Genomic DNA, 18,952 nt, shown 5'->3' with positions numbered 1-18,952 from the left:
CTATTCCGTATAAGAAGTGTAGCAAGTTGTTAAAGCAGCCGGAATAAAAGGAAAACTATAATTGATATACAGTACTAAAGTGAGTAATTCCTACATGACGAGATTATTGGTGAGCCATAGTGTATGGAAACTCAGTGTAGAGCAACTGACCTGTAACTGATGACAATACTTACGAGATGAGATTTACGAAAGAATAAACTTTTAATATGCGTATCTGGTTCATATCTTTACCGTATTACTGGATATGGTACGATTTCCAACATAACAAGAAAAATAAGACTATCCAGCACAAAATATTATACATACTTTGAAAATTTATATTTTTAGAAATCCACTAACTTACTGATTGACTAATCAACAGATATACGAAACTATAAAGCGTAAAGCCTTGAAACTTTACGTGTTCTCCTTGCACCCTGGGCTATAGATATGACAGTATTTTGTGAAATGTGACCCATAAGAGAGAAGAAGGACTTGAATGATTTTTTAGTCGTTACCCAAAACTATCACGCGTATAACCCGTAAACGTTTGTATAAATGTTTTGTTTGCACCCTAGGTTCTATATTTGATGGTATTTTGCGAAATAGACTCCCCTAAGAGGGAAATGAGGGCTTTCTTTCCTTTGTTTCTTCCTTTTCTTTTTATCACATCCAAAAATACTGAACCCAGAACCATGAATTGTGTTATTCCCTTATACGCATTTAACATCAAAGAAGAAGAGGAATTGGAGATAGGGAGAGGAAGGGATGAAGAATATAGTCCGCACTAACACGAGAAGCATACAGTAGTATTATATAATGGAATTTTGCCATTTTAAAGCTCTTTTTAAGATTTAAATCCATTTTTATTGCACCTTCTTTCGGTGGCTCTCACATCCAATCTCCACTATTATCATTTCCCTCTTTCATTTCATCTCATGAAATGGAACTGAATTCTTCAGATTGATTAACATTCTATAAAATGTTATTTTCACTCCTATTCCTATTACTAGAATCACAACATTTTGAAACCTGTAATAACAGACTCCCTGGTAATCTTGTTCTATGCTGTAACCCTGAGCAATTTATTTAAGCCAGCAACTGTAGACTTAGTTTCTCCAGTTTTTCTGTTGGTATTCGTGAATAGTCACCTTTCCGCTACTGGTCGTTATACACCTGCCGTACATTAAGGTGAGTGTAAAGGGCTTGACTATCGTTAATAGATGGGAGCACGTTTCCTTTATCTTTCCAATGTATTTTGTAAGGAGTTGCAACATTCCCTTAACTCAATCAAATTCAAGAAATGAATATTCAAACTTTGTCTACAGATAAATTGAATATATATTCAGCTTTTATATTGCCTTCAGAGAATAATTCGTGCACTTAATTATTGTTTTATCCATTGTTGAGAGCATTTAATTTTACTCCTCACAAGCATACTCCCAAACAAGATATCAAAAAACTGCACGAATCATTCTCTAGTTATTGATTCAATAAGTTTTTACGCAAAATTTCGAAATCTATCTCTTAATTTTGACGGAATTGTTGCGAATGTTGTTGCTTCCTACCAAAATACATAGAAAAGATGGAGAAAAGTACTACCAGCTATTTGTGATTAGCAAAAATGAAATGGAAATGAAATGAAACCCTTCAGTTTTACGTCCCACGGTTATGCCGTGTAGGCTCAAGGAGACGGTGATGACGAGAAATGAATGAAATGGTGGAATGAAGAAAGTGGCAGGGAACAGAACAACCCCGAGGAAACCCACGCACACGATGTTTGTCCACCACAAATTTCATTTGGCGCTAGGTGGGATCGAACCAGGAACTTCCACGTACCGGAGATGAACGCTCTACCACTGAGCCACCGCGGCCCCTTTTCTGATTAGCACTCGTTTAAACTCACTTTAATAGCAAATTTTAAGCGTCAATCATGAACCGGAACTATAACTTGACGCACAATCATTCCCTATTTCCTATACGCGTCTGATCTTGTGATACACAACGGTACAGCCCGGTCGTGAGAGAGCGATACAGATGGTACAATCCTAAGTGTCATTAAGATTAACTTTTTTTTTGTTTTCAAGTGTAAAAGGCGCTATGTTACGATTTTCCAACGATGGGGGGGGGGGAATTCTTTGTGTCCACCACAGTATGTTTTTTTGTAATTACTCTTCTAATCGTTTCTTTAAAATTGTAAAAAAAAAAAAAAAAAAAAAAAAAAAATGTGTTATTGCTCAACATGTTCAGCTAAAGCTACCTTACGCTGGTGCAAATTGAACGTTAGTGTGTCTCATAAGTTCGCTATTTTAAGTTGGTGGACCCAAAGTAACCCGTTGGTAGGAAGGGGGCCGCGGTGGTTCAGTGGTAGAGCGTTCACCTCTGGTGCTTGGGGTTTGATCCCAGCTCCCGCCAAGTGAACCTTGTGGTGGACGAAAACCGTGTGCGTGGGTTTCCTCGGGGTTCTCCCGTTTCCTCCCACTTTCTTCATTCCACCATTTCATTCATTACTCATCATTACTGTCTCCTTTAGCCTAACCGGCATAACCGTGGGACGTAAAATTCAAAGATTTCATTTCATTTTATTTTCCGTTGGTAGATGTGACTGAGTTGTATCTTGCTTTTCTGAATTTGACGGTTAGTCTTATCCCGTTTACTATTCACTTCAGTCACTGCATTAATGTGTCTCATAAATTTGCTCTTTTAAGTTGGTGGACACAAAGTACCTCCCTCCCTCGTTGGTAGGAGATGTGACTGACATTTAGAAGTGTCACTCCTAGATGGTAGTATAATAGATAGCTGTTAGTCTTATTCCGTGTACTGTTCACTTCAGTCACTGTAGATTTTTGTGAGCTTCTAATTTGCTTATTTTGCGAGATACATTTAATCTTAACAGAAGTACCTACATAGTGCGAGGGTTAATACGAATTTGTTCTTTACGAACCAGTTTTTACGCTAAAAAAATATAGTAATACCTAAGGTATATTCGGGCCAGAACGGTTAATGAAAAATAACATTTTTCAGGTTCGCAAGCATAATTCTGCTAATTTCTCAGATTTACAGCATATTTCCTTTTTAAAACTTTATCTGACAAACATCAAATCTACCTTTCCTGATCTTCCTGAATTGGAAGGTCTGTGTGGCACATAATAGCACCTGAATATGATTTAACTTATACTCACCAAAAAAGATCTCCGCTTGTTTTCCCATTAACATCACACACATTTGCCGCCGTTTCTTATCCTCAAGGTTAAATTTCATTTTGAAGCCTAGGTCGACATAGTGAAGTTCTAAGACAAAAACAAAACACAATCTTAAAATGTAGAGGGCAATAACTTTTACATTAGAGAATTATTTGATAGCAAAACTTGTTTAGCTAATTTTATTATATACATTTCCTCTTCTCAAGAGAGAAAACAATGTTAGTATCGTTACTTTCATTCTTAAATTAACGTATGAACGCTTCTTGAATGAATTTAAATTTCAATATAGTAAATTTATAATTAAGTTCGCTTACTTCTTTAAGAATTATAATCTTATATTTAGAACGTGTAATTTTCGAAGTTTAAAACATTTTATTTGATTTGAATCAATTTGTTCTACAGATGTCAATACAGTTAAAATTATGCTTGTTGAAATATTACGTTAGCTTTCTTTACCGGATTTCCGTTGTGGGCAGCCTGTACTGTACTTTAGCAATACAACATAATTATTCTATACTATGGAACAACCTGTCACATAATTAGTATGGCGATATTATTCATGAATGTGTATCTCTCTAACTAGTTTCAAACTATGGTATGCGGAAGCGACAGCTCTATCACTTGCGATTTCAATGATGGATCTATATGTATTCAATGTCTACTGAATTAGATGATTGTTTGATTTAAAAGTTTTGCGTTCCTTTCAACACGAAAGTCTATCGTAGTTTCGTAAAGTGAAACGAAATTCACTTGTTTTGGAAGAACGAACTTTTTCAACGAATAACAGGTGTACCACTTGAAACCCCCCCCCCCCTTCCCAATATTCATTTGTTGCTGTAAATAGTTCACGGATTTCGTTTATATTTTTACAGAATGTCAATTAGTTTATTACCAAATTAGAGGCGACAACACGACGAGAGACGATTGCGTAAGTTTGGTAATGAAGACGTATCAATACTCTGTGGAAGAGCAGGTAGTGATTGTGAAAAATTGTTTGATTAGTGATTCCGTTAAGAATTGTCAGAACAGATTTGTTAAAAAGTTTGGTGGCAAAACCCGCCACCATCTTAATCTGGGCCATCTAAAAGAGCGTGTCCACAAGAACCAACTACGCACACTGGGTTACGGAAGAACATCGGGCGCAACATCCAGGAGGTGATACCAGAGATTCTGGAAGCTCCCTTCAGAAAAATGCACCGTCATGTTCAGTTGTGTTTGTGCGCTCAGGAAGAACTCATTTCATTTCTTATACATGCAAGTGCGACGTAAACATTGTTTTTATTTCCTTTTGTACTTAAAAAAACTTCCAAAACTAATTTCGACTGGAACACATTTGTTTTAACTGAAAGTCTACAATTTCAAAATTTTATCAAGTGCATCCCCAATATACACTTAACACGGAATAAGACTTTAAAAAATAGTTAAGAGACAGATTTATTTTTGGAGGGTGTCCCATAATGATAGGACACATTTTAAAATACAAATACCTGAAGTTATAATAACAAGTTTTAATGCAAACTGTGGTGAATACATACGTAAAATACATAAGTTTTGCACACTACATTAAGTTTTTGAAAACCAAGTCCTTCAGGTGGCACCATTACAACGAGAACGTTCTCGGGCTCTGTCTTTAAACTGCAGAATGCTCAGTGAAGCGTTATCAACTTAAAAGGCTGCAATTTCCATCCTGATTTCTTCCTCTAGCGCATCAATTGTTTGCGGTTTGTTGGCGTATACTCTCTCCTTCAGGTAACCTAGTCTGCCGGTAATAAACCTGATGATCTTGCTGGCCAATTGATGTCACCAACTCGTAAAATGAGGCGCCATGGGAAGTGTTTGTGTCGCTGTCGTGCCGTGTGATAGGTAATGCCATCCTGTTGCATACACAGTTCTGACAGAACACGATGTTCTAACTCAGTAATGAGAAACGTATTAATCAATGGTTATAGCATTCACTATTAACGGTAACGGCAGAACCATGTCTATCTTCGAGAAAGTACGCGCCCATGACACATGTGTATATATGGAGTAACCAAAACGATTGCCACACATAAACAAAATAAGTCGTATCGAAAAGATTAACAAAATTAAATATTTAATAAACATCCTAAAATTAAAGTTCTTACTCAATACTCGGCAAATAATTTCAGCTCTACGTAGACACCTATTTGTATACCGCTTATACAATCGCAACAACTTTATTTTTCCTTCGAACTATATAGATACTGTTTTGATCAGTTAATCAACTTACCTGTGGTATTTTCTGGGCACTCCAGTGTGTCTAATGACAAACGATCCTCCAATTCTACGTAGCGTCTTAAGTACATACATTTCCAACATTTCACGTAAACAAAGTTGGTTAGGAATACGTTATCTGTAACTAATAAAAATTTTACTTTAGAAACTTACTTTTAACGAAACAGTATCTTTTTGTTATATATATGATGCCTTCCATTTCAACTCAGGCAAAAAAATATAAAATTGTACCATCACCATCTCAGATATTGTTGAAACTTTTTTTTATAGCAACTAGACATGTTTTTAAGAGACCCATATTTTTTTGTTTTGTCGAAAAAAATTTTCCCGCCAAGCAATGGGCCACCAAAGACGGGGAGTACAATTTATGAATTGTAGAAGACATGGAAAATGGTCAACTTCGGAGCCTCACCATTCGGCTATGGAGACAGGTAGAGTTATAATTCTTGTTGTGGTATGTACATAGGGATATAAATAAACTATATTTTATTATAGTTTGGTTTGCGCATGCGTATCTTTTTGTACATAAATTAACAAATGAACGTCAATTTATCTGAAAAGTCGAAGTTTGCGAATTTTTTTCGAGCACTTCCGGTTCGAATTTTAAAATTCTGTTTTCACGGTTGGTAAGACCTGGTTACCCGCTTTCCGGAAAAATTTTTGTATCGCTTCTGTGTGCAACCGTTTTGTCGCAAAAAATTCGAGAAATTGTAAAATTTTCAAAAATCGCCATTTTTGAGCGCCATTTTCTCGAAAACACCATCTTTTAAAATTCTGAAATTTTGTCAGATGATTCAACTTTACATGAATAATAAACCCACCAAATACCATTCTCGACCAATGCTTCATGAATTAACTGCAGCCTTTTAAAGTTAGCGAAGTTTCGTTAACTTTGATGTCACAGTTAGCAACACTGGGAACCATAAAAGAGCAATGATTTGATGATGTTTGTGGTTCACATTCATTGAATGAAGAATAAAAGGTTTTCTTGACTGTTTTTTTCATTATTTTGATCAAGAAGGCTCTCTGAAATAGTAAAATGAGCCTCCCCCTACTCCTCCGTTTTCTTAAACCGAAATAATCTGAGGTGGAAATTACGATTACGAAACGCACAAATTTCAAGTTCACTTACTTAAAATGGTCTTCGGAAACAAAATTTCACTGATTTCTTTTATTAATTATTATTATTTACGTGGACCAATCATTTGCTTGCTTGGTGTCTTCTTCGCTAATGGCATGTAATCGTGAAGGTGCTCCAATAGGTGTTGGCTCACTCACAACTCGTCCAGGAGTGGATCTAGGGGGAAGAAACTTTTTTATTTTATATATAAATAAAACCGATCTCAGAGTTTGGAGCTCTTAAAAGTACCTCTAAGTAGCAGTATTACCCCCCCCCCCTTTCCAGAAGTCCGTCCTGGATCGAATTCAGTTCCAGGCAACAAAACGAGAGTAATACCCGGAGTTTGTACTTGCACTATACTCACGAATTCTTCTGCGGTTTTAGTTGGGGCGCTGTGGCTCAGTGGTAGAGCGCTCACCTCCGGTGCTTGGGGTCCCTGTTTCGATCCCAGCTCGAGCCGTGTGAGCTTTGTGGTGGACAAACACCGTGCTCGTGGGTTTTCTCGGGGTTATCCCGTTTCCTCCCACTTTCTGCATTCCACCATTTCATTCATTTCTCATAATCACCGTCTTCTTTAGCCTAACCGGCATAATCGTGGGACGTAAAACAAAGATTTCATTTCATTTTTTTCTTCTGCGGTTTTAATACTGTGTATCTGTTTTTGCTTAAGGTTATGCCCCGTTGCCACATTTTTTTCAACTCCCCCCCTCAATACGGTCGCACAGACTCTTGCATGGCCGGTTTCACTGCAAAACCACTGCTTTATCGGACCTGTCTGCATCTCGAACATCTGATAGCGATTTTTAAAGTGGGATACAGCACCATCAGAAATCACTAACACGGTTTGGGAAATTGTAGACACTTATTTTCACGTATTTAAACCTTTTTCTATAAAATATATTTTCGCTTTTCTTCGAGTATTTTTAGAATCTTGTCTATGGCTATGAGTACATGAGCCGAATCGTTGTTTATTACAACAAAACTGTCATTTGTTTCATATTCCGATGATAACTCTGAATTTCACTTTGCAGCATAACAGTCCAGTTTTCAGCGAAGTCCACATAAAGTAAAATATCTTGAAATTTTATACGGTGCTTTTCGGTAGCAATTAATTCTCTCTGGATTTTCTTGATGTAGTCATTAATTACAATTCTTACAGTTAAACCAGCAATGTACGGTACGAAAACAGAAAGTCGCACAGTATTTTAACGAGATAATTGTTTTCCCATATGGTATACATAACACTTTCATTTTCATCAGGATCAATAATTAAAGACTCCACACTTATTCCTTCCACTCCAGGACATTCACCACATTCTTGAAGAAGAGAGTTGTCATTTTCTACGGATCATACTACTAAAGGAAATAGGTCACTCATGACAGCTTCAATACAGGCTGCACCTTTGATTTGTAGCAACGCAGTAGCAGCTAACTTAAAATTTGCACAATACATACACACACATACACACTTCCCTAGCAGGTTGCGGACTGACCCACTTTAGTCAAATACTGTAAAATTCCGAGTGACCCATTCTTATGTTGGAATTGTTCTGTATAAAAAGTCAGTAAATTTCTTTGAAACGCGTAAGAAAACGTTTCGATTTTTTTAACTTTTTGTCTTTTTTCGAGCACTGTAATGACATCGCACTTAATTGAGACTTTGTCTGGAGCATTCCAAATCATCACTGAGGTAATAGTTCAGGCTTTTTGTAGATCATCAGAATTTATTGGATGGCCATTTCAAGTAAATTTAAAATTTGTGTGTTTCGTATACGTAATTTCCACCTCAGATTATTTCGGTTTAAGAAAACGGAGGAGTAGGGGGAGGCTCATTTTACTATTTCAGAGAGCCTTCTTGATCAAAATAATGAAAAAAACAGTCAAGAAAACCTTTTATTCTTCATTCAATGAATGTGAACCACAAACATCATCAAATCATTGCTCTTTTATGGTTCCCAGTGTTGCTAACTGTGACATCAAAGTTAACGAAACTTCGCTAACTTTAAAAGGCTGCAGTTAATTCATGAAGCATTGGTCGAGAATGGTATTTGGTGGGTTTATTATTCATGTAAAGTTGAATCATCTGACAAAATTTCAGAATTTTAAAAGATGGTGTTTTCGAGAAAATGGCGCTCAAAAATGGCGATTTTTGAAAATTTTACAATTTCTCGAATTTTTTGCGACAAAACGGTTGCACACAGAAGCGATACAAAAATTTTTCCGGAAAGCGGGTAACCAGGTCTTACCAACCGTGAAAACAGAATTTTAAAATTCGAACCGGAAGTGCTCGAAAAAAATTCGCAAACTTCGACTTTTCAGATAAATTGACGTTCATTTGTTAATTTATGTACAAAAAGATACGCATGCGCAAACCAAACTATAATAAAATATAGTTTATTTATATCCCTATGTACATACCACAACAAGAATTATAACTCTACCTGTCTCCATAGCCGAATGGTGAGGCTCCGAAGTTGACCATTTTCCATGTCTTCTACAATTCATAAATTGTACTCCCCGTCTTTGGTGGCCCATTGCTTGGCGGGAAAATTTTTTTCGACAAAACAAAAAAATATGGGTCTCTTAAAAACATGTCTAGTTGCTATAAAAAAAGTTTCAACAATATCTGAGATGGTGATGGTACATGCTCTGCCTGAATTGAAATGGAAGGCACCATATATATATATTCATATTCTATCATTTTTATTCATATAAGATAAATTAATGCAATTCAAAACTAAAAAGAATGCTATGCTCATTTCACGACATATTGTTCACGTCAATTTATTTTTCTAAAGAAATAACAACTCAAATGGTGTGGTACGTTAGTAGTTCTAAGCACAATTTTAAAATTCCATCCCAAAGTACTTAACAACAACTTGCCCTCCCTGTTGGTCTAGTGTCTACCGCGAGTGTCTTTGGTCCCGGATTCGATTCCCTGTAAGAAAGCCTACGTATTACAGTCGTTTGAATTCCACCTATAGGTAGGTCCATGACTAATATGGCATTGGTGATCAAAAGAAACAGGATCAGCTTTAAGCAACTTGCATCACCGTTTCCTAGAAAGAATACATCTTAAAAGCTACTATTTTAAGTACCTTACACAATAATTACAGTAACATTAATGAAACAAAAATAAGAACACTATTAATAAGAACTGTAGGTCCCTGAGAACGTACAAAGTTACACTATGTGTCATGAATTAACTTTGAGTTATGTATTTTTAAATAATACATTTTTCATATATTTCAAATTTGTATACTTTATACCAGCTTTTTGCCGACCCATGCAAATGCACGCATTGCATATACGGTAGAACTGTCCCTTTTCAGCTTTATTTTAACCAGCCTACCTAAACAATCTGCTAAATATCAAAGAATATAAATCTCTACATGTAATCTTCCACCCACAACTGACAGAGGAGGAATAATTGAGTTTGTTTGTTTCATACAATCTAAGCACTCTATTATTCATATGTCTGTTTAAATAATTACTGATATCTCAAATACAGAGAAATGACTGGGAAAATAATCGAAAATTACAGAACAAAAGATCTAAATGAACTAGGACAAGGTAATCTGTAAGAAATCAGAAACTAATATGTTATATTAGAAATTAATATTGTCAAACAATTCAAATTATCTATACGGTTCTTTTTCAAAATCAAAATTACAACGTATGCTTCAAAAGAGCGAAATTTATTAACGTGAACACATATAATTACTAACATTTAACAAGGATATTTGTTTCTCAACCCAATTTACATCTAGGATCTTTCTAAACCCAACTATTTCAAAACAAAATTGCTCTAACTACCAAATTGTTAAATAAAAGTTGTCATTCAAAACACAGTAACGACAATGTTATATTTAAAATAATAGCTAACTTTCACTGCAAAGAAGCCATTACTAAATATTGGTTTAGCTGCGAGAAAAATGATGAAATGTAAAGAACGAGCTTCACTTGTGCGTTTTAAGACAATACTTTTAGACTTTGTCAAAAATGATCACTAAACATTTTGCACGGTGTTAAAAGACCAAGAAAAAGATTCTTACGTAGAGCTTTTAACAACGGACCATCTCGTTGAGAAATTGTGGCCAAAGCATATATATTTAAGACTGTGAAAAATGCACGAAAGTTTAAGATTGGAAAAAGGCATAACTGTTAGACGCAAAACTATAAGATTAACTTCATTTCACACCGGGATATAACATCAAATTCTATTTGTTCTTTCTATATTAGTTTAGTTTATTAGTTCCTTCATGGTATGCTCCGTGCCTCAGTTGTAAAGCGCCCACCTCTGTGCGAAGGGTCTCTAGGTCGACGCTACCTACAGGAGTTTATGCGTTACGAGAAGAACGTTTATATTTTATCTTAACTATTCAATGCAGAATTAATGGCAGAACCGAATGCTAACAAATACGAAAGAACAATCTTAAAATCTTAATGATTAAGCATAAGTAAAAGAGATGAGAAACATATCTTAAATTCCGGCCCGGAACAAAACGAGCAAAGCCAACCAATAGAGATAATTATCATGACTTCCAATGTTGCAAAGTGGGACATACTAGTAAATACTACTTGCTTCTGATCAGCCATCATGTTCTACTCAATGTGAGTGCCAAGTTGCATGGAATCATTGGTGCTAAAAACAAGTATTAGACTATTCGTTCACTGGTGGCTATGCAATCAATCACAGCAAACCCTCAATTCTCAAAAACTTTGATTTTGTTTGAAATATCGACATGATATAGTCGAATTACAATATAATATTACGTAGTCTTTAATTTCATACTGATATTGACTTATCTTTATTGGAAAAGTGTTGATTCTGCTGTTTTTCGGTATTATTCCTATGACTTTGTGCATCAAGTGCTACACCACTTGTGCCACGGCCCTTCGTTCTTTCGCTATGGCGTTTCGAAGTTCCATGCCGCGCAATTTCCGACCCTCATAACTCGGAAAGGACGCCACTTTTAGGTTTGTGTCCGTGACTTTTTGGTTTGTTTTGGTGTCTAGGTGCAATCACTAGATGCAATAATATGAATTACCGAACACCCTCTCTCTATATATATATTTGTATGTATACTGACTTGTTAATCTTTTCAGAAATGACTGATATGATTCTTCAGCGTATTTCAAACATACCCTCTTCTGGTGTTACAGGCTGCATAGCTTCAACTCCCACGATCCACGCATGAACTCGCACAGGCGATGAGGACTCACCATCACGGAGACAGGCAAAACATTCAACAGGAATATTCTTATTCTCCACCACTAGAAAGAAAATAGAGATGTAACCTGACAAATAATCTGAAACAATGTACAATATTCTAAATTATGCACAAATCTATAATCAATTCATTTCATAGAAATACTATATGTTATTTAAACATAAACAGTAATTGTTATTGCTTTAAAAATAAATTTTATTTTACAATGAGCACTTAATATTTCAGGTAGTCTTCGAGCATTATACGCTTGCGATTTCAATGGTACTTAGAATTCTTTGCTAAGTTTATTCTTACTTTTTTGAATTTTAGTGATTAACTTAAAGACACGTATGAATATTAAAACTGACGAAAGCGAGCCAGATAGTACCTCGAAAATATTATTATATGAAATAACAATTGTTTTCAAGACCTTTCATCTATCTATATAAATAAAAATGGAAACGATTATGTTTGTGACTTACTAACTCTTTAACCACCTGACCGATCTCAATCAAATTTTCAACATAGATGACGTTCGGGCCTGGGATGTTTTTTTTATCATTTTACTTTGACGGTGCAACTTAGGGAAGACAGAGGGGGTAAGATATTTAAAAATGATCGAAAATGACCGATATTAGTGTCTAATCCATAGTTTTCAGGGTTGCTGAGATGAACAGAGACACTTCTGATGCTGTTTAAATCCAAATTCAGTCCCGCAAGTTGGGAGAGGGGATATATATATAAATGATCGAAAAGGCCTGCAACAGAGCGCGCTTCAGTAATAATAAAAACTGACTGACTAATGGAACATATTACTAGAGTCTTCTACGTGTGCTCACGGAAAATATGTGAAACATACTTCGCCTCCCCCCCCCCGTTTTCTGACGGAGAAAACCCTCCCTCTGCTTACGGGAAAGAAGTGAATGACCTCGGCTGTGCTGCCTATTCAGTAGTTTGGTCTTGACTAGTGAAAATCGTAGGCTACTTAGAACGGCTAACAAGACAGGGCGAAGTACGTGAAATAATTCATTGTGGCAACGCTTCCACATCCAACAATGGAAATATCTCGGCCACAGCAACTTGTCCCTCTTCTTTCGAGGGATGTACGGAAAAACACACATCGACAGCAGCTCCAGCAGAAATACACTTGAAATAGCGCGAAACAGGTAATTGACGCTAGTATAGTATAAATACGGATACCCAACAATTATGATGTTATAAACTACACACCCGAATTTCCCGTTTACAAGAAAAGGCTTGGAAACAGTTATCAGTTTCTTTAATAGCACTTTGTAAATACAACCTGGCTTACTTCATACATTTTTTATATTCTTCATTATTCAAAGAAAACGGGTTCAGCTTAGCGAAGAGCCTGAATGTATCTAATAAATGGAATATATTCAGATCCCACGCCCTGAGTTTAAACTTGCACTCTGTGCCGATCAGAAACACAAAGGATGCACGCCATTTATCTAGAACGATTTTGTTGGACTCGAAGTCAGTACCGACATGACTATGAAATAAGTTGATTAGAAATATTTGAGTTTAACGTCCCATGGTTATGCTTTTAGGCTCAGGGAGACAATGATTAAATTAAGTGAATGATGATGGAATGAAAAAGTGGGAGGAAACAGGAGTATCCCGAAAAATCTCACGATCACGATTTTGGCCACCACAAACTTACTTGGATCGAACCAGGCCGGGGATCAACCCACGGATTCCACGCACCACAGGTAGCGCTCTACCACTGAGCTACCGTGCCTCCCCCCCCCCCAATAAGTTGATTAGTTGTATCGAAAAGCTCGACCGAGTAAAACTCGCATTGTACCCTCAGATGTTCTTGTACAAGACAAGAGATGAACAAAGTTCCCGGCGTGGGAGGCCCCGGTTTGACTCCTGGTGGGGTGGGAGCTCATGTTAAGTTGTAGGTCGCGTCTTATATAGCCTCGATGCTGAAAGGGACGTAGAGGTCTGCACGGGCTTGTGAGGGTAAAAAACCGATGTTATACGACAGATCAGTAACTGAAAAATGCACGATGCAACGTAGAGTCATAAAAGAATAGGCAAGTTCAAAATAGAGAAAATTCATTTCATGAAGAGAATGTAGAGAACATGTTGGTCGGTAATGGTACAAGATGAAAATGAATGATCAATGAAGAGAAACTTAGGTCTACATATATTAAAAATAGAAGTAGAACATAATATAAATTGTGAAAAATACATAAATATCAATACAAGGTACTAATAAGAGTAATCATAATAAACAAAAAACATAAAATAACAGAAAACACAATCGGTAAGACAATAAAAATGAAATTAAAACAATGATGATAAAAATAGATATATGAATGACAGAGAGAATAGTATGGCGTGTGCATTTAACAGTTAGGCGTTCGCTATAAGCAGCTAAGACTAGGAATGTAATTCAGGAATAGGATAGTAACGTGTCTTCTCATCCCTTTTAAAGACGGTGTGGACGAACCTAGTGGAAGGATATTGTCAAAATCACGAACATAATATAAAGGTTTTTGTGTTCTGAGACAGGTACACAGGAAACTCTAAGCGATGGAAGAGTACCGGTGATCATTAATTAGAATCAAAGAAGAAGTTAGAGCTTCGCCAACAAAGAAGGCTGAACAGTGAATTTATTTAAGAATTTAAACGAGGTCAGAAGAGTTGCAACCATAGAAATGATGAAATGTGTATTATCTTTGTAATGGTATACTGAGAAGTCTGTTGATGGTCACAAAGATAGCACACATGTTTTACCATCCCATAGTTGTGATTTCTACAACGTTATTTACATTCTTAAATGCATTTACTATGTAGCCTTCTATGTTGACAAAACTCTTAACTCCTCTCTCGATTCGTACCAAGAATCGCAGAACTCCTATAACCATCTATTTAACAGAGCTCCCTGTTTCTAGCACAACAGTACATTCGACCACACCTTCCACGTGAGTATTCTCCAAATTTTTCCAAGCTTCTTAAGTAGTTTGGCTGTCATGTTGAACGCCCGTCGCGAAAGTACAGCTACTGTAGGATCTACAGCATATAATATTTCTCAAATACTTCTGTACTGTTTTTCCTAGGAAAATACGAAAAAATTAACAAATCGTATCGTAGTATGAACCAATTTTTTTACCCGTTTTCAGACGTAAATAGTGTGCGATTTATATGTACAACTTACACACAAAATTGGTCTTGATATTAATCTAACATCATAATGTTTGTTTCTCATTTTGAAGATATCGCTAACGCCTGAAAAAGATTCAACATTTAGATGTTACTTTCTTAATATTTGTTTGCAGTTAGTGGTTTCAAATGTAAGTGCTACAGTTAAGAAGTAATAATGAGGTAAACGATAGAATAAAGTGATGATAAAGAATTAAAACAGGACAATAAAAACTGTAAAATACAACTAAATAAAATATTTGTTTACCCGTAATCACATTCATTTTCTTTATTTATTTGCTTTAAATTCTACAGATGCGGACCACTACGGGAAATCCCTAGTTCAACATATCGCCCTCCAAGTCCCTCGGAGGTAAGAGGGAGAGCTAATACAAAAATGAAGAAAAAAAATTTCGTGCTTATACCCACACAAATTTTATAAATGACGATTTAGTGCTCTTTCAAATCATTATACGTAAATTTATGTCTAACTGCAGGATAATTGAGACTTCTACTTTAATCGGGATTCGAAGCCAAGATCATGTACACCAAGCACAATAGTGGTAAGAATTTGCTTGTTAGAAGACACTGAATACAAAGAATAAGAAAAGAGAACAAAGGCCTATTTTGTTACTGGAACTGCATCTCAACATGGTTATTCGCATATACTGTAATTTCGACTTGGAAACATCATTCCGTATATCTACGCAAACACTACTCAACTTATGCAACCACGCTCTTGGCGTAACACCCCATTTTGTGGGCCTAAGCCTGCTCCAGTGCCATCTGCTAGCGACCGCCTGAATTAGTCCAGGCTAGCGGCGATCACGTGGTCAACGCGCTGCCAGGCACATCAGGAGCTTTCTAGACCTAGCGGTCGTCTTTCACGTGACTCCCAAGTTTGCCTCACGATCGGACGTGAGTTTAACACTCTAACCACTAGGTTATGGTGTTCCCTACTCAACTTATAATTCAAGTAAAATTTCAGAGAGGAATTAAACGAAAAAAAAAAAAAAGAAAACGAAGCTCGTAGAGCACTAAGCAGAGCCTCGTAATAATACATATATCAATAAATAAATAAATGACTGTTTTTCGTAACAATACTTGAAGGTATATTGTCAAAACTACTTCATTACAACTTATTAACTAAGATATTTCGTTCATGATCTACTGCTGTACACTAAATCATTTTACTTTCTCAATATCATTCTGTATGATACGAGAATGATCTCCCGTATAATGTTGGAAAAGTACAGAAAAATTTAATTGCTGAATTAGTGGGGAATCAAAACTCGCCATCATACCAGTACGGGGGAGACCGAGATTTGATTCCACGCAAGTCCAGTTACCAGATTTTTGTGGTTTTCCTACAAGACATAAAATACTCGAACTAAACACGACTTTTCGTACTATTTTAGTTAGGAAATTTAGTTAATACACTGTCAGAACTTACCGGTACCACAAGGCCAGATACATTTATATAAACTGCTGCAGTCGTCTGGTGCATCAAAGCCGCTATTCCATATCATTTCCGTAGGTAATACACTTCCTTCTAACACAATCTCAACATCATCGACGCGTGGAGTAATACCATTCAATACCGGAACACTGTTACTCTGCATACGCTGAGGGGTTTCTGGTATTTCTAAAAGCTGACTTCCAACCGCAGAATGATAATTACTTTCATCATCAACATCTTTTCGTGGCGTTACGTCTTCTTGTGGATTTTGTACAGTTTTTCTAGGAGTATTTAATGATAGTTCTCCTACAGTCCGAGAACTTCTGGTGCTTCTGGTGTTATATCGTCGTGAGATATTATTTACATCAGAATGAGTAATCTTTTCACTATTAGAATCAGCCTTAAGATGTTGCTGCTTACTTGGTGACTGAACTGAAGACTCAACTACAGACAAATCTTTATCAGCTTCTCTTAAAGCATTATCAATTACGTCACTTGAAATTTTATTTTTCGTACTGGTCTTTGGATGTTTCACGGTAAAATTGACATCATCTTTCTTATTTAATTGTGACGACACCGTGGAATTTCGAGTTCTTAATTTATATTTATTTTGAGAATTGCTTTTTGACAAAGATAGATTAGAGTTTTTAATTCTTTGAGAACTGCGAGTAACCCTAATAGGAGAGATTTCACTAAAATCTAAAGCACTCTTATTTGTGCCCTTAGACACCTGTTCCTGAGAATCTTCAGCACAGTCATATACAACATTACTGTCCTGCAACGAGTTTTCTTCGTTTCCACAAGATTTCCGCAATAATTCTGGTCTCTGTGTATTTGATACAGAATCATCGAAAGATCTACTTATCAGCACTTCATTGTCGTTTCTCAACACATTTGAATTAGAACACACATCCTTGTCCGGTTCTTGTATCTTGCCACCTTGATGCATTTGGGATGATGGAGAAGTTTCATTAGTCGTTACATGTTCTTGTTCAGCACGAATTTCTGACGACTTCTCTACACTACTATTCGTTTGAATACCACTAGACTTCACTGCCCTATTAGAAATGTCACTACCCTCATCTACAATATCATGTTTCAACAGAAGATTATCACTATTTTTAACATTCTTTTGAGTACTCGTTTTATTTTTGTTGATATTTTTATTGAACTGTGATGCTGTTGGCATACATTCATCGAGATTTTGAAACACTTCCGGGTGATTTGGATGACTATCATAAGTCGACCATGCAGTATTTGAGGAACTAATACCATCCTTGTTTCTGACTATGGATGATGAAGTAGAAGATTTGCTACTCCTTGCATGTAATGTAGATCGTAATTCTCTTTGATTATTTACAAAGTTATTCCCTGTTGACGATTCTGATGGAGTACTTCGAGATCCGAACTGTAGCCTAAAAACTGGTACAGGTAGTTGCTTGTTTGTATTTCCACTATTTGCCGACTTGAAAATGTTTGACTGTAACTCTGGTTGAATAACTGAAGTTTTCAAATGCGAAGCAGTAACTCCACTGGAATGTTCATTCTGTTGTTTTGAATGTGTGTCCTTTTTTGCCGATGTTTGACCAGCCATCCGTTTCAGTTGAACGTCTAGATCGGTTTCACAATATGATATACTATCCACCTGGACAATGATCTGACTTTCCTTTTCCTTATTTACGGTTTTTGGTGGAGGTTTCACTCTTACAATTTTTCTTCGAATTTCACTATCACCATCATCATTGTTATCACTATCGTTACTCGAAACTGTAATCATCTTCCTTTTTCCTTTATTCGTAGGTGATCTTAACTTTTCCATAATTGTTGAAGATGAACTTGCTTCATTACTTTCCACTCTGTTAAGCTTTGAATTCTCGTGTTTAGAGTTATTATGCTTACTGGTATCTCGTGGGAATAAGGTTTTTGAGCATCCTGCTTTTTCATCTTTTCTAGTTAACCCATCTTCATTAGAAACAATGCTGTTATTTATTTTCTTCGCATTTTGTTCTAGTTCCTTTCTAGATGGAATTTCCGATCTTTCGTCTTCCTTGTGATCATCGGTACAGTTTTCTATGTGCATACTTTCTTCCCGATCAGAAGTCTCATTATTAGCTTCCAATCTAGAAACCTCCTTTCTTTTAGTGGGACTTCCTTTTGATGTAGTTTCTGAAGGTTTATTACTATCAGTCTTCGCAGTTCGCTGAACGTTATTAGAAATGGAGTGCTGAACATTATTACAAGAGTTTCCGATCATAGCAGAGTTATCCCTATTATTTTTACATACTGCATCTTCTTGATTTATTAACCTATTCCCTCTCTGTTGTTTCGGATCAGTTTTATGACAAGATTGCGGTATTTCTTCATCCAATCCAAGTATGCCTTCATGTAACAACTGCAACTGAAGGTCAAGAGTATCCACTTCTTCCTCTCTTCCAGCAGCCTTATTCTCCAAACGACTGCAAAGAATTCAAACTATTAACTACAAATTGTATGAATAACACCGACTTACTACTAAGATATTGCACTTCTATTTGTAATACATATACAG

The 18,952-nt window shown here is 36.2% G+C and overlaps 1 protein-coding gene across 3 annotated transcripts in view; it reads right to left on the bottom strand.

Annotated features, from left to right (window-relative positions):
- Positions 1-18,952, bottom strand: part of LOC145694708 (uncharacterized) — a 71,494-nt gene that overhangs the window by 5,572 nt on the left and 46,970 nt on the right. For 2 of the 3 annotated variants that reach the window (XM_081771234.1, XM_081771233.1), the window contains 4 exons: positions 16,399-18,860; positions 11,707-11,835; positions 5,434-5,562; positions 3,162-3,269 (listed from right to left, as the gene is read on the bottom strand). In XM_081771234.1, coding sequence (XP_081627360.1) covers positions 3,162-3,269; positions 5,434-5,562; positions 11,707-11,835; positions 16,399-18,860 — 2,828 coding nt within the window. The remainder of the gene's footprint in view (positions 1-3,161; positions 3,270-5,433; positions 5,563-11,706; positions 11,836-16,398; positions 18,861-18,952) is intronic. The other variant, XM_081771235.1, reaches the window with a different exon arrangement.

This window comes from Thermobia domestica, chromosome 9 (assembly GCF_964235325.1).
Source record: "Thermobia domestica chromosome 9, izTheDome1.hap1.1, whole genome shotgun sequence".
Classification (NCBI taxonomy): Eukaryota; Metazoa; Arthropoda; class Insecta; order Zygentoma; family Lepismatidae; genus Thermobia; species Thermobia domestica.
This window is presented reverse-complemented; position numbering and strand designations above follow the sequence as displayed.